This window comes from Stegodyphus dumicola, chromosome X2 (genome assembly GCF_044657685.1).
Source record: "Stegodyphus dumicola isolate Sdum_Otavi_A_Nest chromosome X2, ASM4465768v1".
NCBI lineage: Eukaryota > Metazoa > Arthropoda > Arachnida > Araneae > Eresidae > Stegodyphus > Stegodyphus dumicola.
The window spans coordinates 131,786,775-131,811,627 of NC_140781.1; the positions used below are offsets into that span (position 1 = coordinate 131,786,775).

The window sequence follows — 24,853 nt, forward strand, 5'->3', positions numbered from 1 at the left end:
AACAATTAATTTGTTCAGGTAAGCATTAGTAATAAGTATAGGTTATGAACCTGCAAATTTTACTGCACTATACGACGCATACACTGAATGACCTGAAGAGAAACATTATGACATCATAATGTTTCTCTTCAGGTCATTCAGTGTATGCGTCGTATAGTGTAGTGGTCTGAAACTGATCGCCCACGGGCCACATGCGGTCCCCGAAGGAAATTTATGCGATTTGCGAATAAATTTCAATTATGTATTTGTTAGTCCAACTTTATATTATTTTATTATTACTTTATATTATTTTCATATCATTAAAAAGAAACACGAATAACACATCAGAAATTTGTAAATGCAACTAATTAATTTACGGTGTGATAGAAGTCTTATTCAAAGATTTGAAGATTCAAATTTTATTAACTTTTATTCATGCTTCTGAAAACTAAATAAGTTCAGTTTTGAAATTTTGCGCTGAGAATAATCGCTTTGTTTGAGAATATATTTATTAGGCAACAGCTTATTTTTACAGTTGAAAATTAGTAAGGTAAGAATCCGATTGACTAATGAACATGTACTATCTGTTGAACATGTACATATGAAGGAATTTTTATCAGATAATATCTCACAGCTAAAACTCTTACTTACCATTTCAGCTACATCCACTGAGCGTATGTTAAGAATTTCAATTTGAATACTCACATCAGCAGGTTGACCTTCAAAAGACAAATATAATTTCATATTGAAATTGTTACTTACTTCAGTATGAAGTAAATAATAACTAACAATAAGAGGAAAAAATTTGAAAGAAAAACTGTAATGAAGAAATTTAAATGTTAGGAATAAAGAAATTTCCAATATAATAATTCGCCTAACAATAAAAATTGTAAATATATTGCCTCCTCCTACCAATATAACAGCAATTCAATTTCTTCTTATCTGTTCTTGATACAAGAACGTTGAGTATAAAATGTTTCATCTTAAAATACTTTCTTCTTTCTGACGATGTCTTCTAAAATAAAAAAGTCATTCAAGAAAGCATACTTCTTATCTTAGGCAAATACTTTCACGTGTTTTGCTTTATTCAAATAAATAAAAAAAATGTATAATAACGAGTTAACATATTCAGAATCCTTCTATTATTCTAAGTTAATTCCATATTTGTAAAGTAATGAAATTCATAATTCCTTATATGAAGGAATCTTAGACTATGAAAAGGACTTAGTGTAATATATTGATCCCCTGTCATAACGTTGTTCGGTATATTGCGTTATTATGTTTCGTTTAGTTTAGTAGCCAGATATTTTATGTTAATGTACTTTTCTGTTATTCTTGGTTCCCATTTTCTTGCCAGAATGTAAATTTCTAGCTCGCGTGTATTCAAATGAGGTAGAAAGGAGATAGCATTAGGTTTTAGAGGGCAGAATCAAAGCGTATTCCGATTGCTGAAGGCCGATTGCTATTTTGATTACCTTGAGAGTAGCATTTTACTGATTTGTGTTATTCTTGCCATTTGGCTTCTCACGCCGACTTATAATTATGTTTGTTTAAGTCATGTCAACTTGTGAGTTTCTTTATCTGTGTTAGCCTTTGGAGTAACTTACATTCACTTAGTTAAGGTGTAGAATCATTAGGTTATTTTGAAGCAGAAGGCATGAAAAATGAGCAATGGCTTGCCGGGACACGAATCTGGACCTCTCGAATACGCGCCGAGCGTGGTACCGTTACACCGCGAAAGCAGGCTGGAGGAAGGGAGAAAACACCTTATATACTCCCCCCTTTTAAAGGGAGACTGGGGTTTAGGGAACCTGGTGGTAACGAATTATCGTCCACCACCTTTTAGTTTGTGCGCCACTGTAGGGTCATTAGGTTATTTTGAAGCTGAAGGCATGAAAAATGAGCAATGCTCTCGCCGGGACTCGAAGCTGGACTTCTCGAATACGCGGCGAGTGTGCTACCGTTACACCACGAAGACAGGCTGGAGGGAAGAAGACAATTTCATTAACTTTGATTTAAGCCATAAATGCTGCCTATTTCTGTAAGCCCGAATAGTGCCTTCTATTAATTTTATTAGTAAATTAATAATTACTAATAATTATAGAGTTAAATAAAAGTGTCCTTTGCACTGTTTCCAGTCAGAATGATACTTTACAAGGCATAGTGATAATTCACTGAAGATCTTAAAAGTTTCCTACATTTGATGTTACTAAAGAGAACGAAACTTTTTCTTGGCAACCGAACACTGAGTAGAACCATGTGACAAAAAAGTTCAACGTTTAGTTTGGCCCACTCAATGTCGCAAGCTCCGCCAGCTGCAGTTAAGCTCATCAGTCGACGATTTGAATTGGCCGTCGATCCCAGCAGGGCTAACATGAAACATGCAATCACTTTCGATGAGTAAACCTCAGTATTCAACTATCCAACAGCTGAGTTCCCATTTCTTACTTTACCCAGTGCCAGAGGCACAAAAATTACTACCGTATGTGCAGCACTTAGAAGCCAAGCTTCAACTTGGTATAAATATAGTTGAAAATGTGTGTTGAGGGAGCCAGGGAGCGATACATACACATTTGAAAATTTTAAAAATGCTATCTTTAAAGCGTTTCCTGTTGTGAAACATAGGCTAAGCTCTAGTCGGAGATGTTTCGTAACTTTGAGTTTAAAGTTGAAGACTTAAAGGATTTTATTTTAAGAAAAGTCTAAATTACAGTGAGAGGCCGAATGAAGTTTAATATTCAAACTATATTGCTAGGTTACTGCCGTAAGCCCAGGATTATTTTGAGCTCCGCAATTCAGCGACTTAAAAAGTATATTTGTGTTTCAGAAAGTATATTTGAGTCAGCAATAAAATTTCAAATCAGATGTGTAGTGGAAGAAACACATATAGCAGGGCACGGCGAGAGCGAATGGGCAAAGATTAGACCATTGCCTCAGCGAAGGCCACAGTTTGGCCAGAAGAGACAATTCGATAGTAGAATAAAAGATTCAACCTCTTGTTGTGGCCGCCAGAATAAAGGACAAAAGAGAAGACAGGGGGAAGTAATACGACAAATTTAAGCTAAGAAAGGATACTGAAGATAAAAGGGTATAGTTTCTCCGGAAGCACAAAAATATCCCTCAAAAGTTCAACTGAATGCCGTCACAGTTAAAATTTTGGCGTTGCAAGTGGTGCAGGTATTACTAAATAATGTCCTCACAGAGGCACTGAAAGAATATTGTTTTCTTTCAGAAGCGTTATAGACTCTTTAATGTAAGTTTAATTAAGTTTTGGCCGCCCAAAGCAAACAGTTCATATGCATAGGCAAAATATTATTGCATGTACAATTTAAAAATGAACAATTAAAGGTGGTTTTTCTTGCCTAGAATAATCTTCAAGCTGCCGTAATTTTAAGGTAATATATTTTGAAGGCGGCAGGGGCTCATTTAAATTTTCAAGATCAGATTTTACAGCTGGATATGAACAAACTGGCAGAGGGACGGTCGCAGCCACCGGAAATCGAATTGAACCACTTGGGTAGGGAAGAGAAAGGAAAACTTTTAACATTAGTAAGTAAGTTAAAATATTATTGCATGTACAATTTAAAAATGAACAATTAAAGGTGGTTTTTCTTGCCTAGAATAATCTTCAAGCTGCCGTAATTTTAAGGTAATATATTTTGAAGGCGGCAGGGGCTCATTTAAATTTTCAAGATCAGATTTTACAGCTGGATATGAACAAACTGGCAGAGGGACGGTCGCAGGCACCGGAAATCGAATTGAACCACTTGGGTAGGGAAGAGAAAGGAAAACTTTTAAAATTAGTAAGTAAGTTTTCAAATTGGTTTGACGATTGTCCAGGTTACTCATATATTGGCAAACACAGCAAAACTGCGGAAACCTCGTGATCCAGGGTAGAGGAACTGGTTAGATTACGGATGAAGTTAGACAGTATTCAGAGAGCTTGGTGTTTAGCTTTAACCCGATGTTTTAGAGCTGTGCCTTTTACCGAGGCCGTCTTTGTGTTGGCTGGGCTGCGTCCTCTCTCAATTTTAGACGAATTTTATTAGGAGAAATTTTTATTTAGAACTGGACGAATGGAATTAAAAATGCGTGAAGATTATTTAATCACAAAGAATATTTTTGAAAAATTTAATATTCATTTAATACATCCTTCCAACAGATTTGGTTTTGTTTTTGATAAAAGTAATCCAACTGTTGATGTGTTTGATTTTTATACTGATGGTTCTGGGGTCGGAGGGAGCGTAGGAGCTGTCTTTGTTGTTTTTTACTATGGATTATAGAATGTTCAAGTTGAATATACAGGGGTTGGACAAAAATATGGAAACACCTTTAAAAAACATGTTTCTTTGCTTAATATGGTGTAGGAAACCCGTTGGCATCCAAAACAGCTTGCAGTCTTCTTCTCGGAATGGATAAATACAGTTTCTGTATGTTTGCCAAGGGAATATTATACCATTCTTCCTGCAAAACGGTGGCAAGTTCAGATAACGATGCTGGCGGTGGATAACGAGAACGCACTTTCCGTTCCAATGTAGACCACAAAGGTTCGATAATATTCAGGTCTTTTGACTGTGGTGGCCAGGGAAGATGGGAAAACTCATCCTCGTGCTCAGAAAACCAGTCCTGGACAATGTGAGCTGTGTGAACAGGGGCTTTGTCGTCTTGGAAGACACCATCACCATCGGGGAACAAAGTTTGTATCATGGGATGAACTTAATCGGCCAAAATGTTCACATAAGTCTTGGCAGTCATGTGCTCTGACACAGTTATCATGGGGCTAGTAGAGAACCACGATATGGCTTCCCAAACCATAACAGAACCCCCGCCATGTTTCACTCTTGGCAACAAGCAGTCTGTATTATAGGCTTGAGATGGCGTTCTCCAGACGTAAACTCGACCAGAAGAAGTGGGAAACAATGTGAAAGACTCGTCAGACCATATTACTCGCTTCCACTGCTCTATAGTCCAGGCTTTATGACTTAAACACCACCTTTTCCTGTTACGGGCATTAGCATCACTGATGAGTGGCTTCTCAATTGCAGCACGGCCAGCAATTCCCTGTTTATGAAGCTCCCTTCTAATTGTTTTGGTACTCACAGGGTTCGGTAATACAACATTCATTTCAGCAGTAACTTTTGCAGCTGTGGTCTTCTTATTTTTCGTCACAATTGCCCTTAATGATCGTCTGTCACGATCACTCAGGACACACTTTCGTCCGCGCTGTGATTTAGTAGATGATGTTTTTCCGCTTTTCAAATATGCGGAATAAATCTTCGATATAGTACCTCTTGAAACACTAAACACCTCGGCTACCTTGCTACGGAAGCACCTACCATACGTGCTCCAACAATTTGCCCACGTTCGAAGTCTTTTAACTCTGACATAATGCAATGACAACTTCACATAACAGTACTCCGACAACAACTGAACTGTTTAGCACATCTACGAAGTTGTGTAGGTGGCGTCAGTAGTCAAAAACGCTAGCACCACCTACATATTTCATTAAAATCAATCTTTCTTTTCAAACATGCATTTCACAAGGTGTTTCCATATTTTTGTCCATCCACTGTATATAATTCAGTTTTCCAGGCAGAAAGTGAAGCGTTCAAACAAGCCTTATTATGGATTAAAAATACCTTGTTTATACCCACGTCTGTAAAATTTACACTGACTGCCTGTCACTCTCCATGCGCTCTCCCACCCAGACAATTTCAGTCCATTAATTATCGAAATTAAGAGTCATTTAGAAACTTTGAGCTCATATTTAAATATTAAGCTACATTGGGTTAAAGCCCATATAGGCTTTATTGGTAATGAGAGGGCCGACAACCTGGCCAAGCAGGCGGTCTCAAATGTCAGTGCACAATGGATAGTGAAGTAACAGGTTCGAAGAGACTTGCATTCGAAGAATGAAAAAAATTTTACGTTATCAAATGGAAAATACAGTGGTTCTCTTCACCTAAAAACAAAGGATTTATGGAACTAATTAAAATCACGAATAAAATGAAATGTATGAACAAAATTGATGTTAATCAGGTTTTAACTGGACGTGGTAGGTTTCTGTTCTATTTCAACCGATTTAATCTGGAGGAAAATAAACTAGTATGTAATAGTTGTTAGGTTGATGGTGATGCTAGGCATTTCGTGGTTGATTGTAGTTTAACAGCCCCTATTAGACAGATTTTTAACATTACTGGTTTTAATGTAAGTGTCATTAATTTTAAAGTTTTTAAATCATATTCTATTGCTCTAATGAAGTTTATCAATGAAAATAGGGCGCTGGTTGGAATCTTCTGTTAAAATTAAATTTTGTATTTATATGGGTTTTAGATATCTGTCATGTTCTATGTTGTGAATTTGAGCTTCTGGATTTTTTGTTTGTTTGTTTGTTGGTTTGTAATTTTGTGCTAGATGTGCTTACTTATTTTTGATTTAGTATTTTTGTTTGTTGTTTGGGGGTGGCTGGGTTACTGGCTGCCCTCATTTGTGGAGATACGGGGACCCTTCTTTTGAGCTATGGGGACACTCGTGTCCAGGTGGGCTGAAGGGAGCCTCCAATTCTTACAATTCTTACCCTGCCTATCGAGGAAGGTTTAGAACACGACATGCAACACGTGGTTTAGGATTATCTTGTTGAAAGATGGCGTTTGGTAGGCCTCGAGGATAGGGCACAACCACTGGACGTATGATGTCAGAAATGTACCGATCTACGTTCAAATTACCGTCGATCCGAACTAGAGATGCGCGTGTCGTGCACCCATTGGCTACCCAAACCATCACACCAGGTGCAGGACTCTTATGCCAATATTGAATGTAAGCAGGCGACATGCGGTCTCCTCGTAGCATCCAGACATATATACGACCATCAAAATACTCATGCAGAGCCGGGACTCGTCTGATTGTGCCCTTCCTGTGTCCAGCTCTGCCGTTTGGCGCACCAGAGTCGCCAAACGGCAGAGCTGGGCGATAGTCATGGGAGAGCGTTGAGATCCTGCATGCCGTTTAGTATGTCCTTTAGCAACTCATTGATTCCATATTCGCATGACAGTGATTGGATGTTGGCCTGCGCGACGGGCGATATCACCGAACAATAATACACACTCTCGATAGGGACCCTACTAAAAATGCCCCATAGAAACCAGTAAAACTTTTTATGGGTACCCATAAGATTTTATGGGTTTTTATTGACTTTTACTGGTTTCTGTTGGTCTTTGTGGGTTTTTTTTACTGGTTTCAAAATGACCCATAGAAACCAGTAAAACTTTCTACTGGTACCTATAGAATTTTTGATGGTTTCTATTGACTTTTACTGGTTTCTATTGATCTCTGTGGGTTTTTCTTACTGGTATCAATTGACACCCATACAACCAACATTCAATGGCAGAACTTTGTACTGGTTTGTATAGGTTTATATTGACTTTTACTGGTTTTCTTACTGGTATCAATATAATAATAAATCTTCTGTTGGTTTATATGGATTTATGCTATTTTTTTATCTGACGTTAATATACTTGTAAACAATAAAATTAACAGAATGAAAATATGATCTCTTTAAGACCACCAGAGTAATCTGGAAACGCAGGTGGTCGTTTTAGAGAGGGTTTTTACTAAATATGCTTATTTATTTGATTAAAATTTTTTTTCGGAAACAATAACAGTAATCATATACACCACACACAACAAGGTCTCTCCAAGGCGACCAGCCGCAAATAAAAATTCATCTTTGCAAGTGGTCGCCTTAGAGAGGTGATGCTCAATACCAATAGATACTCACGTTCTCAGAGATACGTTTATCTTTTAGAGGTGGTCGTCTTAGGGAGAGTGCATCCACGGAATGAATCTCTCTAAGGCGACCAGACACTCTTGCAGAATTTTCTTTGTGAATGGTCGCCTTACAGAGGGAATATTCAATACCAAAGTATACTTATGTTTTCAGAAATACTGGTCTCTTTCAGAGGCGGTCGTCTTAGGGAGGTGGTTTTTGCTACGAGTTGGTTCTGAATACACACACATAAGCACTTACATTTCTAATATTACAAATAAACACCGGTATCAACCAACATCTCTTTAACGCGAACAAGTTCATTCAGAATCGCAAAACTTTTCTCCCTGTTAACGCTGACGTGAAAAAAAAAATTCGCCCTCCCTCCCCCACTTTCAGAAGTTTTCCAAACAAGCAATATGGCGCCGCTCTAGTTATTGTTGTGCGATGGTGGTGTTATTTTCTTCGTGGTTGTAGTAAGGCAATATATTATTTACTAGGATTTACTGTATTACAAATTTTACTATGTTTTACTGTTTAGAAATTAGTAATAAATAATAAAATACCAGCACTGACTATGAATATACAACTAAAGCCATGCACGTGTAATCGTGTCTAATGTTTGAGAGAACGTTGCTGATAACTGACTAGTTGTGAAATGGAGATTCTGTGCGTGAAATTGATTTTCCATCTTTACTTTTAACCTGAAAACTTTACTTAAAGACTGAAAAGTGATAATTTCAGACTTGATAATTTGGTTCAGTGTGCAGATGCAGAAATATAGTTTTTGCATCCTACTGAAACTGTATTTTGGAAAATTTATTTTTTTTGATTACAGTTTAGAAATACTTTTTTAAAGCTTGTTCATGTAGATGCTTTATCATTTGAATATTATGTACTAATAAATTTGAGCATACCTTACTTAAAAATGATCTTGCATGATTCAATTTTTCAACTAATGTGATGTGGCCGAGCAAAAAGAATGTTTTTTTATGTTTTAAAAAATGTACTAATTATATTTCGCGAGCAAAAAAGGTAAGTTTTATTAATGAAATAAACATTGAAATATTTAATGTGTTTATTACTTACTGAATGGACAAGACATACAAGCTTAAGAAATCTTTTTTCCACTACTAAAATTATGTGAAAATTTAGATGATCATAGTAGCTTACATTGTTTTTTCTTTTTGGTCTATTTTTCTTTACAAGTATGAGACTAGAACCACATTTTTACATTAAATATTTTGTGCTATTTTGTTAAAACACATACAATCATTTTTATGCATACTTTAATTTTCATTATTATTAGTTTGATGAAGAAAATTTCAAATGTGTTTTTCATAAATTGCTTTTGAAATAGAAATAGATTTGTGAATAAGATTTATGTAATATTAAATGTACTAGTCTTGGGAGTATAAAAAGTGAATTATTTATTTGAAAAAAATTACATTAAGTTGAAACCTCATATAGTGGTTATTTTCTTAAATGACCACCTCTGATAATGGCACATTTGTCAGGACAATAATTAAATAACAGAACTTAAAAAATCATTCATAGTTTTGTCAGGCTACAGGAAACTGGCATTATCTCGAATTGTGGAGTTGATTGTTTTAGGAACTTTTGCTGTATAATGAATTGACTTCGGTGTAGTAATGTTTACGTGGGTATGAATTTTGCAGAAGTAATTGAACGTTTTTACGAGACATTTAAAACCAAAGCTTTTCGGATCATGAGTCTTATAAGGGCGCTGTTATAGCATTGCTTTCAAATATAGTTAGAGTAATATTTAAACATTTTTTTCGGAAGCACTTCCACAGGAAATCCGGTTGTTCTCTGCGTATGAAAAACCCATATAAATAAATCTTCTGTACAGCCTTATACAAATGCAGTTAAAATTACTGTCATTACAATTAAGCGAATATAGCTACATTTGTTTACAAAAAGTTATTGCTAAATACTGCACTATATCAATTTCATTTGGCATTGTAATTTCAGAAAATGCTCAGCATGAGGTATTTTTATATTATATAATCTACTGTCAAAAACAATAGCTACCTTTTCAGTACTTTAAATTTTACTATTGAGAATTTTTATGGTTCAAAATAATATTTCTATACATTATTTCAAGTATTCTTTCTACAATAGAAATCTAAATAACTTGCACCTAAAACACTGACTCAAATTTATTCCAATAATGCATCGCTTTAATTAAATTTATGGTCCTTTGAAATGATATATGAAAAACCTTGTGTAATAATAAATTATTAATATATATAGGTAAATGGTATTTTTATATATTTTATCGGGTAAAGTGCAGAATCGCCCACTTATTTATTTGGCACTTTGTACAAAAGTAAAAGGAATTGGATTTTTGTCAATTTTCTTTTAACTTTTTAAGTGAAAATAGGTCGATGTGTACATGAATAAAGTCAAAGGAGTGCACAATGGCATTTTTGTGCAATTCTGGGATGTTTTTTTAAGTGAAAATATGTCGATGTGTACATGGATACCGAGTATGTGCAATTCTTAAAAACACTCCAAGTAGTGGGCGATTCTACACTTTCCCCATTTTTCTATAGGAATTTAGTTTCATTAAATTAGTTATTTAGTATAATTATGTGTATATGAGTATATTCACACTTATTCGCATAGATGGAATTTTTACAGTACGAAAGTTAATCTTTTTTACATCAAGAACTATATATACTATAAATACCCATTATGTTATAGATTTTATTTATATAAAATTTGTGGAAGATTATATAGCACTAAAAGTGAAATACGGAATAAAACATTATACGCTATGAGATATTTTCTTAATTCCCGAACTGTGCGTTAAGAATTGGTATTTGTTGAAACTTGTAAATTTTTTAAAATTCATTTTGTTACAATATAATTTATTGTATTTTGGGTACTATTAAGTTTATTATATGTTATCTTCATGTTTCATTTATTTTTTGAGAGATACAGGTAACATTCAAAGTATTGTAATAAGGGGTCGACACAGTGTTTGTATATTATTAGTTCTTCACTACATTATATTCTTGGATTCATCCTTTCTTCCACGCAAAACATCTATGTGTATGCATGTCATAATAAGCTGCAGGGTGTTACTATCATTGGTAAGCGAGCTTTAAGGGGATAGCAAGTATGCTAAATTTGAACTCTATGTTAAGTTTCTAATTTGCAAGTCCCGTATTCTTTTTGCTTGCTTGTTAATAATGTTTCTCTTCCTGAAAATTTGGGTTTCTTCTAGTTTTGTTTTTTAATTTGGTTTAGTGCATTGTAGGTAACTTAAAATTTAAGCAGATGCTAGAAAGTACCATCCTTTGGCAATACATTTCTCATTAGGTATCAAATTGTTAAACAAGCTGATGTGATTAAATACAATTGTTTAATTTCCCAATTAAAGAATTGAAATACAAATATATGCAGTGAGGTACAGTACTATATGTATATATTTATAATGAAATGAATAATATATATACAGTCAAAGTAATGATTCGCAACCATCAAATGAAATGATATTATATATATATGTAATGGATTCTGTAGTCGAATACAAGCAGCTGAATCCGTAATGAACAGCAAGAATTTTGATGGCTTAGAGATGTTGAAACTCTAATCCACAATGAATAAGAAATTTGGCAGTTGAGGTAGATTTAATTCAACTTTTCTTTCAGCAAATATGTTGCAGCCACAAACAAGTTGGCACATTATTTATGCCTATTCCAAAAATTAACATTTTTGATAAATTTGTAGTAAGAAACAATGACTGCAATCCAGCAAATACAAAGCGTAAAAAGCAAATGCGTTATGTTAAGGGTGAAATCTTAATTAAGACCGAGTTAATTTTGGTTTTCGATGCATTTTTACTCGTATTTGATAGTTAATACTGCTCTAAAATTACAATTGGCTGTTTGAGTTTTAGTTTCTTTTACAACATCAAATTATGTAAGAGTCACATGACATGAATTAATCTCGAAATGATGCAGTGCAGAAAGAAACTGTTTTTAGAATAGAGAAGGAAAATTAATTTTACGCTGCTAATTTAATCTTTTGCATATTCCTTATTTTTCTTACATATATACATGTACATATATCATTCGATGGTTGTGAATCATGACTTTGGTTATTATCTTTCTATTCATTTTATTTTCAGAATTATATAAAGGTAGTTTAAAATTTTGTAATATGTTTATAGATATTGACGTGCATTAAGGACAGGCTCGTAGGCTTCTAGATATTTTTAAATTTTTATTTATTCGCATTGAGTTTTATTTAAAATTACTTTACATGCTTTCTCTGCAATTTAGTTCTGTTCAATGCTAATTATGTACTTCTGCTGGTTTATGTTTTTATGGAAATTTGATTTACAGTTCTATTTTTGTGTATTGTTTTTTTTTATAGGGATTCTGTATATGGATACTCCACTATAGTATAATGCTATTGGTTCTGTTTATGGGTTTTGTGCAGCGATTTTTCCAAGAGGTACCTTTATTGGTCTGTGGATTTTTGTGTAGTGGTTTTTACAGGATTTGGCGTATGGGTGCCTGTATAGGTGTACATGCTTTTGTTTACTGGTTTTTACAAGGCATAGACCTACGGAATATCCATTTTTTTTATGGAAATTTGGCCAATGGATATGCATATAAAGTTTTGATTTTTGGCTATGGGTTTTTACTGGGATTTTGTTTATAGTGCCTACAGTTCTACAGGTTTCTACAGAGATTTGGCCTACTCGTATCCGTACAGTCGTACGGGTTTCTGTTTACAGGTTTTTTTACGGGTATTTGGCCTACAGGTACCTATACAGCCGTGCAGGTTTCTTTCTATGGGTTTTTACGGGAATTTGGCCTACGGGTACCCGTACAAACGTACGGGTTTCTTTCTATGGGTTTTTATGGGGATTTGGCCTACGGGTACCCGTACAACCGTACGGGTTTCTCTCTATGGGTTTTTACGGGGATTTGGCCTACGGGTACCCGTACAACCGTACGGGTTTCTTTCTATGGGTTTTTACGGGGATTTGGCCTACGGGTACCCGCAGAGCTGTATGGGTACCCGTAGGCCAATTCCCCGTAAAAAATTTTATGGGTTTCTACGGGGCATTTTTAGCAGGGGATCGATCCTGACACTCGCTGGTAAGCATTTTTTCTTATTATTTGAGGCATAACACGATATTCTGAGCAAACTCCGTCCTTCCAAAGCGCTTTTCGAATGAGAAATTCACTACACAACTTTTCTTTTATGCAGCGCTTCAGATCTCGTTTCTCCCTCCTGCGTCATCTATATCCGCTGAAAATCATTTGCATATCCCAACCTCTTCTTTCTTTCGCGGAATTTTGACGTTCGTCAGATCATTCCTACCCGGTGTTGCAATTAATGGCCAAGAGTGTAGTTAAGCCACCGAATAAATTACGCTCTCTGCAGAAGAAAGCGTCAAAGTTCAAAATGGCAGGTATTCAGAAAATAATAAACGACGCAATGAAAAATTCGTGTATAGCAAGAGAAAAACAAAGACAATAACTAAATTATGAGGTGGGAAGTCTTGTACATAAAGCAAAACACTCATTATCATGTGTTGGAGGAGACAGGGTAGCTAAATTTTGTTCACGGTTTCAAGCATCGTATATAATTGAAAGAATTCAAGAAATGGCAGTTTACCTAAAGCATAGAAATTGGAAAAAGACAGTGGCGAACGAGGTTCAGATTAAACCATATTATAGTAGAAATAAGAGTGCACGTTCTAGATAGGAAAAGAATGGGAAAGAACACTACAGGTGAACAGCTAAACAAAATAAGGAAGGAACCAAAAGAATCTAGAAGGGACAAAAGACCAAGAAAGTGGCCAAAAAAATGGAGTCCAGTAAGTCACGAGAATGATCACAGGATGTTCAACATACGCTTAGAGATCGAGAAAAAGTTTCACCGTCTGTGCTTAAAGGCCAGTTTACACCTCTCCGAGCGACCCCCAGCGAGCTTCTCGCTACGACCTCTTTGACAATGTAAACGCTCACTTCGTCAGAATAGAAACGTAGGGAAGATGAGTCAGCGATTTCGTTTTTACTTCGAAACAGTTGAAAATCTATTCGGGCAGTTAACTCCGAGCAGTATTCGCAGAGACATCGTGCCCAATTTTCCCATCATGTCGCAAATGCCGAGACGGAGCGATAATCTAACTATGGCATTTTTATTGCATGTGCATCGTGTGAAGTATTATGGGATACTTCACAACCTGAATATTACGACCTTTGTTTACTAATACCTAATTATAATGTGGCTATAACTACTGATCAGAATGAATTTAGGTTCTTGATATTGTAGAAAATCTCAGGAGAAAATTAAATTAGGGTATCGGATTCAAAATCTTTATTTTAAACATATTTATTTCTGAATTTCCTTTAATCAAAAACAATTAAATTATATGTTATTCAACGACCCAATAAAATACAGTTTTCAATTAAAAAAGAAAAGAAAGGAGAAGCATTTGATTTTATTGAACTAAACTAGTTTTTACTCATGGCCAGTTACCCCTAATAAAATATAATCTAAATTTTTGAAATTTTGTTAATAGACTTTCCTTTTTATTTGAATAACAAATTAGATTTTATCTACAAACGATCAGTCTTAAGTATTAAAATAAAAATCGCCGACAGGATGCGTATGAGGATATTATTAACATGTTAAAATTTGCGATTGTTGGAAATGGAGAGTTCAAGCAAAAGATTAATAATTTTCGCTGAACCGCATACACAGAAAATGGCCTCAAACACTTTTGGTTACAGGGAACTGTATAAGTCACCCGTCCTCAGAAACCGAAGCGCTATCTGCGTTTTAATTTTACTGACAGAGCATCTCGAAAGAGCGTGTGTTTTTTTCTGAGTAAGTGGTGTGACCAATTCGAATAAAGTTTCAAACTATCCTTCACCCATTCTGATAAAGTTTTTGTAACTTTGGATATCCTTGCCCCGAAATTAATTTAAAAGTTGATTTAATGCTCCCAATTCATCACGGCGAGCTACCCACACATGTATTGATTTCCTTTTTTTCTTCGTCTTTTTTCCCCTAGAACAGAAAAATGTTGTTGGAAACTGCTTCGTAAACTTCAAGCACTGCAACTGCCACGTCATTATCCATTTTGCAAACAAACGGAGGCGAGTTATCAGTCCAGCTATCATTGGTGTAAACAATCTATCGGGTTGCAAGTCCGTGAAAGAACGTCCGAGATCCGAGATCTTGGAAGTATCGTTTCGAATATTCAGTGAATCCCAGAGAGCCCAATATTGTTTTGCCGTAGAACTATAGATCGAAAGTCCTACCAGTAGGTTTCCTATTTGAAGACTCTTCTAAGACAATTATGGGTTTAATGTCGCCGTCTTCCAACAAGCTTTTCCTAACTTCTTCTTCACTCTACGGGTCTCGATCCTCCGATGTTGAAGTTGTAACTTGACGGGCGACCGGATTAACCAGTTCGTATTTCGCTTCGTTCCTGAAAAAATATCGGCAGCTTTAAAAATATCGGCAACTGCCACGTCATTATCCATTTTGCAAACAAACGGAGGCGAGTTATCAGTCCAGCTATCATTGGTGTAAACAATCTATCGGGTTGCAAGTCCGTGAAAGAACGTCCGAGATCCGAGATCTTGGAAGTATCGTTTCGAATATTCAGTGAATCCCAGAGAGCCCAATATTGTTTTGCCGTAGAACTATAGATCGAAAGTCCTACCAGTAGGTTTCCTATTTGAAGACTCTTCTAAGACAATTATGGGTTTAATGTCGCCGTCTTCCAACAAGCTTTTCCTAACTTCTTCTTCACTCTACGGGTCTCGATCCTCCGATGTTGAAGTTGTAACTTGACGGGCGACCGGATTAACCAGTTCGTATTTCGCTTCGTTCCTGAAAAAATATCGGCAGCTTTCCTGGGAAGGGTCTTCTAGACAATGCATCAGCATTTATATGTGATGATCGTTTCCGATGACGGGTAGTGATGTCATTTTCCGAAGGTCTTTGTATCCATCTGGCTGTTTGGCTTTCGAGGTTCTTAAAATTGATAGTCAGGTCAAACTTAATAGTTGTGCATAGCAGAAATTTTCTGCCGTACATACAATCGTAGAAATGTTCTACGGCTCTAACTATGGCGAGCAATTCTTTTCTGGTCACAGAGTAATTCCTCTTCCGTTTAGAAGATACTTGCTACAGATCTTGTCCATTTATTTCTTGGGACAAAACAGCACCAACACTCATTACTCGCATCTGTGTCAAGAATAAATGGTTTACCGAACTGAGGACACGCCAGAATTATTGTAAATGTTAAAGCCTTCTTCAGTTTCTTAAATGAATCCTCACATTCTTTTGACCACAAGAAGTTTTGCTTGCTCTTTGTCAGTTTCAGAAGGGTTCTTGCGATAAAAGAAAAGTCCTTCACAAAGCACCAATAGTAGGTGAAAAGCACCAGGAAACGTTCCAGCTAATGAGCATTTTCTGGGCGTGTCTAGTCTTCAACTGCCGACACTTTTTCTGGACTCAATCACACAACTTCGGCAGAGATGATATGTCTGAGGTAAGTCATTTCCTGTCTGAACAATTTATATTTTAAAAGGTTTAATTTGAGAGGACTGGCTTCCTTCAATTTCTGAAGCACCTTGCTAAGGTTTTCTAAATGTTCTTTAAAAGTTTTCAAGAAGGTTATTTTGGGTTTTTATTTTAAGGTTATTTTAGGTTTTTATTTTTATTATTAAGGTTTATTCTCCAAGCCTACCAGACAGGTTTCGTAAGAAAGACCTCTCAACACGGTCTCCTTGAGACGTTTGAATGTTGCCGGTGTATAACCAAAACGGCATCATATTTAACTAGCAAAGTTCTTGTCCGATAGCAAATGACATCGTTTCTCGGTCATCAGTGTGTATCTCTGAAAGTAGCCGCTCTAAATCAAGCGTCGAAAGTCACTTGCTTTCCGAAAGAGTGCCTGGAATGTCGTCAGTTCTAGGAAGGGGGTAGCTTTCTTCGTAAACTTGTTCAACCGGTGATAGTCAAAGCAAAATGTAATTGAACTGTCTTTCTTTCTGACCAGGACGATGGGAGGGTCTTAAGCTCTTGCTGAAGGCTCGGTAATGTCATTTTCTTGCATGTTCTTTCGATATTTTCTTACTTTTCCCTGTTTAGCAATAGTTAGACGTTTTGGATATTGCTTGATGGGTGGATGAATCTCCCGTACCAATTCTATGCCGTGCCAAACTCGTTCGACTTGGGTCAGAAGATAAGCGGGAGAAAACGTTTTGAAATTCTTGAAGGACATCTGCAGCACTTCTCTCTTCATTCCGCAATTGTGCATTCTACAGTAAGTGCGATGCTAGGCTCTGCGAAAACACAGAGAATGAAACACTATTGGTTCGTTTAACGCAGGTCACTAGAGTTTATGTTGCAACCACTTCTCCTTTCCAATGACTTCCGCGTTATCAGTTACGTTGGCAATTCTCACCGGAGTGACAGTCTTCGATAGGTAGACAATTCCGAGGATATTAGTACTCCTTTCGGGCTCTTACATTTCTTAGGATATTTCATTATGCTGTACCTTAAATTTCCGATTTCAACTATGGATCCAAGAAGTAACAATTTTGTTTTTTTGGTACTATGATATCACCTTGAGCTATGATTTGCTGCACGGTTTAATTACTTCATCATTAATTCCAAATAGATGTATGTTCTGAGAGGCAAAGTGTAATTAGTTAAAGTACAAGGAAAAAATGGATTTCCTTAGAATGTATAATCCGTATGTGCAAAGATCTGTAATATTTACCACATATTCTGTATGATCGTAGGCGTCGTTTCGAAATGTGTTATTTAATGTTTAACTTTCCATCGATGTCGATTTTATCACCAGACACAGTCTGGGGGTAAAGCAAGGCGGAGTTCAGAAAAGATTTTTTTCCAATATTTAAGCCAGAAATTTTTTGTTGATGGTAACGTTAGCTCCTGTATCGATGGTCTTATTGCAAGAAACTCCTGTAAAGTAGTGGGACGGAGCAATAGCTATGTGAGTATATATAGCTTCTGGTCCTCCGTCCACTTTTCCCCGTCACTGCAAGAAACTCCATTTAAATGTCCTATGATGAAGAATCCATTACTGCTGTCAGTTACTGCACAGATCCGAAGCTTTTAAAAATGGGCTTCTCAATATCTGGCAACGTCCACTCCAGGAGATGGTCACTAATTAGTAGTTTCCCTCTTCTTTGCTAGGAACGATCTTAGCTCTCGTGCCTTGGAGTCTTCTACAGTTATCTCGTACGTGGCCTACACTACCGCAGTTCCTGCGCTTTAGAGTCAGTTTTTTGTCAGTCCTACTCTGTATTAAGATATCATTGACTTAGCTGGTTAAACCATCTAGACGAGAGTAACATGATCATTAACTCGTGGACATAAGCTGTTCTGATTGGGTGTCAATCTCTACGGATTTCTTGATGGGGTGCCTCGAATTCCATGACGTACACTAAAGCGATTTTTAGATCCTTGAATTCTCCCATCCGTAAGGATTTCTATATCTCTGGATCTCAGATGCCATCGATGAAGTACTGGATGGACAGGATTTACCTTGTTTCTGATGGGTAGTCCGAAAACGCTAGGGGAAACAGCCTTTCAACAACCTTGATGATCTCTTGGAGTATTTCCGGTTCGGAAACTTTCCACAAAATTATTAATATACGCTACTCAGATCCTAAAGTTTGTGACCTCATATAAAAAAATGGCTTGGTAATAAATTCTTTCAGACTATCAGCGGCAATAATCTTCCCATTCTTTCCTTTTCTAGAAAGGAAAGTTCTTTAATCCACTTTCCTGTCCTTGTACATTTTTGTTTTCGAAAAAATGACAGATGTCTTTTATTTTAAACTAAAATTAAAAATTTAAAAGGTTATAAATAAAAATTTCTTGAAGATGATTGATAGCATTAAGCATTGCAATTTGAACAGTCTGCAAAAGACGATGCAGAATTTTCTCTGGACTTCGCAACCCAACGACAGAATTGGCTGCTAACTCTGCTCTTTGACGTATTTCTCCAGATATAATAACGCAATGAAAGGCTGTCATTTCTTCATCAGTTCTGGTTTATTCGCCCCCCCCCCCAACGTTACGTTAAAATGCTAAAAAGTGCTCTAATTGGCTGAAGGGACAATCTGCCCCATCTAACGTACCTTGTAATTAGCAGCGTTGCGCCTCTCCCCGTACTGTTTAATAGTCATTTCGTCTTTCTTCTCAGTCTTCGTCTATAATGTACTTCATTTGCATATTTTAGTTCATTTCAAAATATTTAATGTACTTAGTTATATATAGTATTCATTCTTTTAATATGGTACTTTTTTGTTAAAAAATGACATAGCAGTATGATTAGAGGTCACTTCGGAATAATGAAGATTTTGCGAAGATTTCGAGAACGCCTGTACTGGAATAATGCAAGAGCTGACGAGCAAAAGTGGCGTTAATCTTGCGACGTACTGCGTGCCGGAAAGGAACAAAGAAAAGCAGCCGAATGAAGCTGCAAAATTACATTTTAGAAGTGCCTTTTTAATGCATTGCCTTCAAAATCCTTAGACCTCTGCCACAAAGTGCTGACGGCAGAAATACATTCTCGTTGTCGTTAATTAGTTCACAAAGTGGACTGAATCGTAGCCTATCCCTGATCAAGAGGCTGCCACGGTAGCACAAGAAATAATACAGCATTGTATTTCCATGTTTGGAATGCCTTTTCAGTTACATTCGGATCAAAAAAAGGAATTTTATATCAGCTGTAATTAAAGAACTTTGTAAACTATTCGGCATAGACAAAACGATGCTTTTATATCCCCAGTCAGACGGCATGGAATGGTTTAATTGAACCATCCTTAACAAAGTCTCGCTGATTGTATCCAGAAACCAATAAGACTGGGACCAGAAGTTACCTCTCTTCTTGCTGGTCTATCGAAGTGTTTTCCACGTGACTACCGGCTATTCTTCATCTCAGACAGGGCTTTCGTCTGCCTTGTGATCTTTCGTTTGGTCGCCCTTAGAACGCATCTTCATGAGAGTGCATTCAAGATCTCCACACACGGTTTGAAGTGAGGAAAAATTTCGCACGAGAGCGAGTTAGTTTGGCGACGTAGAAAATGAGGACCCGATGCGACAGAAGAGCTACAGCACTTCGATGAAACGAAGGTGACAAGGTGTAGTTATGGTATCCTATTCTGCGGAAAGGACTTTCTACTAAACTGCAGTCATTCTCGGAGGGTCCTTTCACGGTCCTGAGCAGGCTGAACGATATCGTATTATAGTGAGCAGGCTGAACGATCGGCACGTAATCAAATTCTAAGCCTAAACTCGTTCATTACAAAAGGCTAGCAGCTTACTGTAGCCATAGCACGCAGACCACATAGCATATATAAAAATATAATAAACTAAGAGCATGGTCGTATTTGTGTATAAATTTGTAAATTCATACATTTAACTTATTGGTCTTAGTTGACTTCCTGTCCTGGGTTTGTATTTCCTGATGTGCAGTCCTTGGGAAATGGATAACATTACGAATTTGTATAAACGTAAATAATTTTAGTTAAATTACATGCGAGTTTGTAGTATCTTATGTGTAATGCAACAAGAAAAGCCTGAAAAGGGAAGCTTTGCCCGAAAAAAAAAAATTATAGGAACGTCCAATTTAATTTTGAGGTAACTAGCCCTCGCGCTAAACTGGCCGTGGTTCAGGCGTCTAATTTTTGTTACCAATTTTGGCGAGATATCACCAAACTTGGCGACTACTTAGCGATGTTTGGGTCCGGTGCTTTTGTGACTGCAAAAGGTATTACAAAGGAATAACTGTAATTGATCCCTGTATGTAACTACAACCACATCCGGCTCTTATATGTAACTTTAACCCAAAATACCTTCAAGTAATTTCGTGAAATGTGTAATGTAATATTGTTTCTTAATTTCAATTAATCAGTTATTTACTGCTTCTTAATTCAGTTTTTTTGTAATTGAATTTCATTAATTTAATTTTATTCTGTTCTGTTTAAAATAATTATTGAAAGTTGAATTTTTGCAATCTGTAATTGTTAACTTTAAATTTAAGTTTGTTAGTGTTAATCATTTTATCCTTTAAAGTAAAGTTTGGTTTCAACTTTTAATATTTTTTCTTGCCTAAAAACTTAAAATTAGTTATCTGATTTTATTAGTTCTGTTTGTTACACTAGTTTGGTTGGTAAATTTTAATTAGTTTTTTTAATGTTTAACCCTCCTTCTGGTAAATTCTTATGAATCCATATTTTCTGACTCTGGTGGTGATGTCGACAGGTGTTGAAGAAATGTAATTTTTAGAAATGATTGCTCAAAGTATATTCTAAATTTCAGCTACATACCTTATTAGTAATATTAATTAAGGATTAAATCGGCTTGTGTGTTTGCTAGTATTTATTCTAATAAGTAAAGTTAATTATAGTTAGTCGACTTTTTATACTGAGTGTGGTTAATTTTTGGAAAACTCAAAATATGTCCGTTGGGTTTGATTTCTGTGTTAAAGAGACTAGTGTTTCAAATATTTCTGGAGTATTATCTGAATTTAAAAATAGAAATTATGAAATTAATTAATTGAAATTTATATACTTTTGTACAGAAAATTTGTGCCTTTCTGGTAGAATTATAATTTTTAGCCTAACTTGATTGCTTGAGAAGTTATTCGCAATTAAACATATATTTTTAGCAGAAATGGCGCGGATTTTCTGACTTCCAATTTTCCACTTTGAAGTGCAGTTTTTAAGCTTCCAGAGTTGCTTCCTGACAGGTAATATATGTTTTTCCCTCCCATTTCCGGAAGAGGGTATCTTTTTCCGAAAAGGTTTATTTGTCTTATCGAGTTTTTTGGCGTGAATATTTAAAAGGTTGCATTGTTGTTGGAAAAGAGATAGAAATTTTTATATTGTTTTGTTCTTGGCGTGGTTGCAGATTTTTCTCATCTCTTTTGGGAAGTTTTTGGAAATGTGGAAGTTTTCCGATTTAAAAAGCGCTTGCACTCTCGTGAGAGGGCAGATTTTTACAAAATCCTCTGGACTATCTAATACAAAAAGCGTACGAATGCTTCAGCGAATTTGGGTTTCAACGTTATTAAACTCCTGCTTTTGGGGAGTCTAAGTGCCTATCCTTCGCATCCCGTACTACAGGTACATGCGGGGAGTAAACAAATGTTTCATTTTCTGTTGCATCTGATGCGCCGCAGACCAGCGGCCGAGCGGTAAAGTCGCTGAACACTGGTAGTTCGGTCCGAGGTTCGAATCTCGCGAACGGGCTGGTGTTTTCGTGGTTTTCCCCGTGTGTAACGTGTATACGAGACAGTTTCCCTTAGAAAGTCCTCCACGAAGGCATCCCTCCCCTTAGGCAGATAGCCCTAATGTGCTTTGCCATAATTAAATACACCACCACACCACCGCATCTGATGCGCCCTCGTCGTGAAGGCCTGTGGCCGGGTTCGCTGAAGTTGTCACGCCACCGTATTAGGCTTAGGGGACACTTGAAGAGTGTGCCGACTACCACCTGAGGGTCTCTCCCCCGTCGGAGTTGCTGCCGTGTACCAAATTAACGTGGGAAGACTTCTGTGTAGAACTCGAGGAGCCTCTTCGCAAATTCTGAAGTTCTCACTAACTAGTATTTGGGAAAAGGCCGAGCACGTAGGCGATGTCTTCTTAATGGAAGAACAATTCTTTGAACATAATGCACATTTTTGCTCCCCCATGGAGATGGGGTCAATTTGAATCCAGTACCGACCGACCCCTTATTTATTCATCACTGCTATCTAACTGTTTAATCGAGTGAAGATGTTAATTAAAATAATTATTTTACTTAATGTTAACATGTTTAGCAATTCAGAAAGAAGTTGAATTTTTTTTTTTTTTTTAAATTTCTCCCGGGAAAATGGCTTTGTCTAATTTCTGTGCTGTATCATAATGAATAAAACTAGCTTTACTTATTTAGTTTGGTATAATTTTGTTACCTTATTTAACATACGCTTTCTTAACCAGAGTTGTTGCTCATATAGTTTGGATATTAGAGTTTGAAACTATACAACGCAAATTTCAGTTTTCACAGTTATTTTTAGTTATGTTTTTGGTGCTGTTTTTGAATGAATGAAACTAAAACAGCAGAATATTCACCACATTAAAGTGATGATATATTTCCAGCAGTGGGAATTATTCACCACAACAAATGGAAGATACTTGAGATCTCTCGGCGGCTGGGGGTAAACTATGTAAAACCGGAGAGCATCAGTTCTCGAAGAAGTTTTAGTGCATAACTGACTTAACAGTATTGCGAGACCGTGCGAACTTCGCCTTCCGGATGCGCTTTGCATTGCTTTGTGTTTAACGTTTTTAGTAGCTTGAAGACATAACTTCTGATTTTACTCTGTTATACTCAGGAGAGATGTACGTGTATTTTTGCAGAAAGTTCCAGAACTGTAAACTGTAAGTTTGTTTTTTGTTTATATGATTACTGCAAAACCTCGAGGGCTATCTAGCTAAGGATGGGATACCTTCGTGAAGGGCTTTCTAAGGGAAACTGGCTCGTATACACGTCACACATGGGGAAAACTATGAAAACGCCCAAGCAGATAGCCCATTCGCGAGATTCGAACGTCGGACCGAACTACCAGTGTTCAGCGACTTTACCGTTCGACCGCTGGTGGCCTTTGTAAACTTTTTGTGTAAAATAAATTTTATCAAGTTATCGTCGGTTTTGTGCGAATTCGAATCCATTACAAACTCATACCCACGCAACAGTATCATTTTTATTGGATTAAGAATGAAAAAAAAAATCCCACTTTAAGTACGGAATTTTTTTATGAATCTTTGTTTCATGTATGTCATTGATTTATTCTATTTATTCATTTGATGTATTCTATTTTATATTTGATCTATTTATTTGATTTATTGCAACACTTAATTGTATGTTTAATTGTACATCAGGTATGGGCGGTATGTAATTATAGTTAATAGATGAAGAAGTTTTTAATTCCTGTACCACTAAATTTCAATGAATAGACGTAAAATAGAAAACAAGTAAAATAGTACTAAGTGTAGAGAACAAGTAAAATAGTAAACTAAAATAAACGAGTGAAATAGTAAACTAAAATAAACGAGTAAAATGGGAAAATTGTAGAAAGTTAAAATAGTACTTCCATTTTTTTCCCTGAGAAACAGACAGCTTAATTTACGAAAAAATTATTCGGCTGTTGTTTGTCTGCTTATAACCGTGCCTTTTAGATTTTTGGCAGCTAAATCTGCAGCTGAAGACGATTCTACATCTGTTGCTCTTTCTTTCTGATGATTGGAACGCAGCCATCAATTGATAGAATTTTCCCGCTTCGCTCTTCTCCCTTTTTAAAATGCTTCCAGGTTTCCGGCATCAACATTAAGGAAATGGCTTCGCCAAGAAAAGGTAGTCTTTTCCTTGCGGAGGTTAATCATCGTAACATGCTCTCCAACATTTATATGCGTAGATCCGGTTGGATAACTGATTATGCAAAGCATTCCATGTCTTTCGACCTTAAGGACAGATGCTTTAGTAGATAACTTTTCGAAGAAACCAAAAAGCTGGTATGCACGTTTGTTTTAAATGAAGAAAACCAGGAATAAATACAGGGTGAAAATTGTCCGTTTATCAGGTGGAAGCCTAACCTGAGGGGAAATACGTAACTATGCAAATTAACATATACATTATTAATTTGATTGCATTTTGTTGAAAAACTCATCAATGAATTTAAAAGAACTGGATTGCGTTTTATTTCAGAAAGATATTTCAAATAATGGTTATTATGATTAAATCAAAATTTTAATTAAATTTTTAGGATTTGGGTTATGTTATTAAAAAATCTTCAGCTACAGCAAAATGAAACAAAACATGAAATTCGTTCGAAGCATTGAAAACAATCACTGCATAATAATGATATATATAAAGTATTAAGTTTGATGATTTTTGTAGTAAACACTAAATTGAAAATTTCATCATAGCAAATTCAGAATCTCGTATTCAGATGCAATAAAGCAGAACAAAAAAGAAATTCAATTAAAACAGTAGAAGAAATCATTCCATAAATTC

General features: G+C 36.1%; 1 protein-coding gene across 2 annotated transcripts in view; it reads right to left on the minus strand.

The window, feature by feature from the left end:
• Window positions 1–24,853, minus strand: part of LOC118200822 (glycine receptor subunit alphaZ1-like) — a 77,850-nt gene that overhangs the window by 22,056 nt on the left and 30,941 nt on the right. Inside the window, exon 3 of one of the 2 annotated variants that reach the window (XM_085810069.1) lies at window positions 685–698. In XM_085810069.1, the coding sequence (XP_085666195.1) occupies window positions 685–698 (14 nt within the window). Of the gene's footprint in view, window positions 1–630; window positions 699–24,853 lie in introns of both variants that reach the window. The other variant, XM_085810068.1, reaches the window with a different exon arrangement.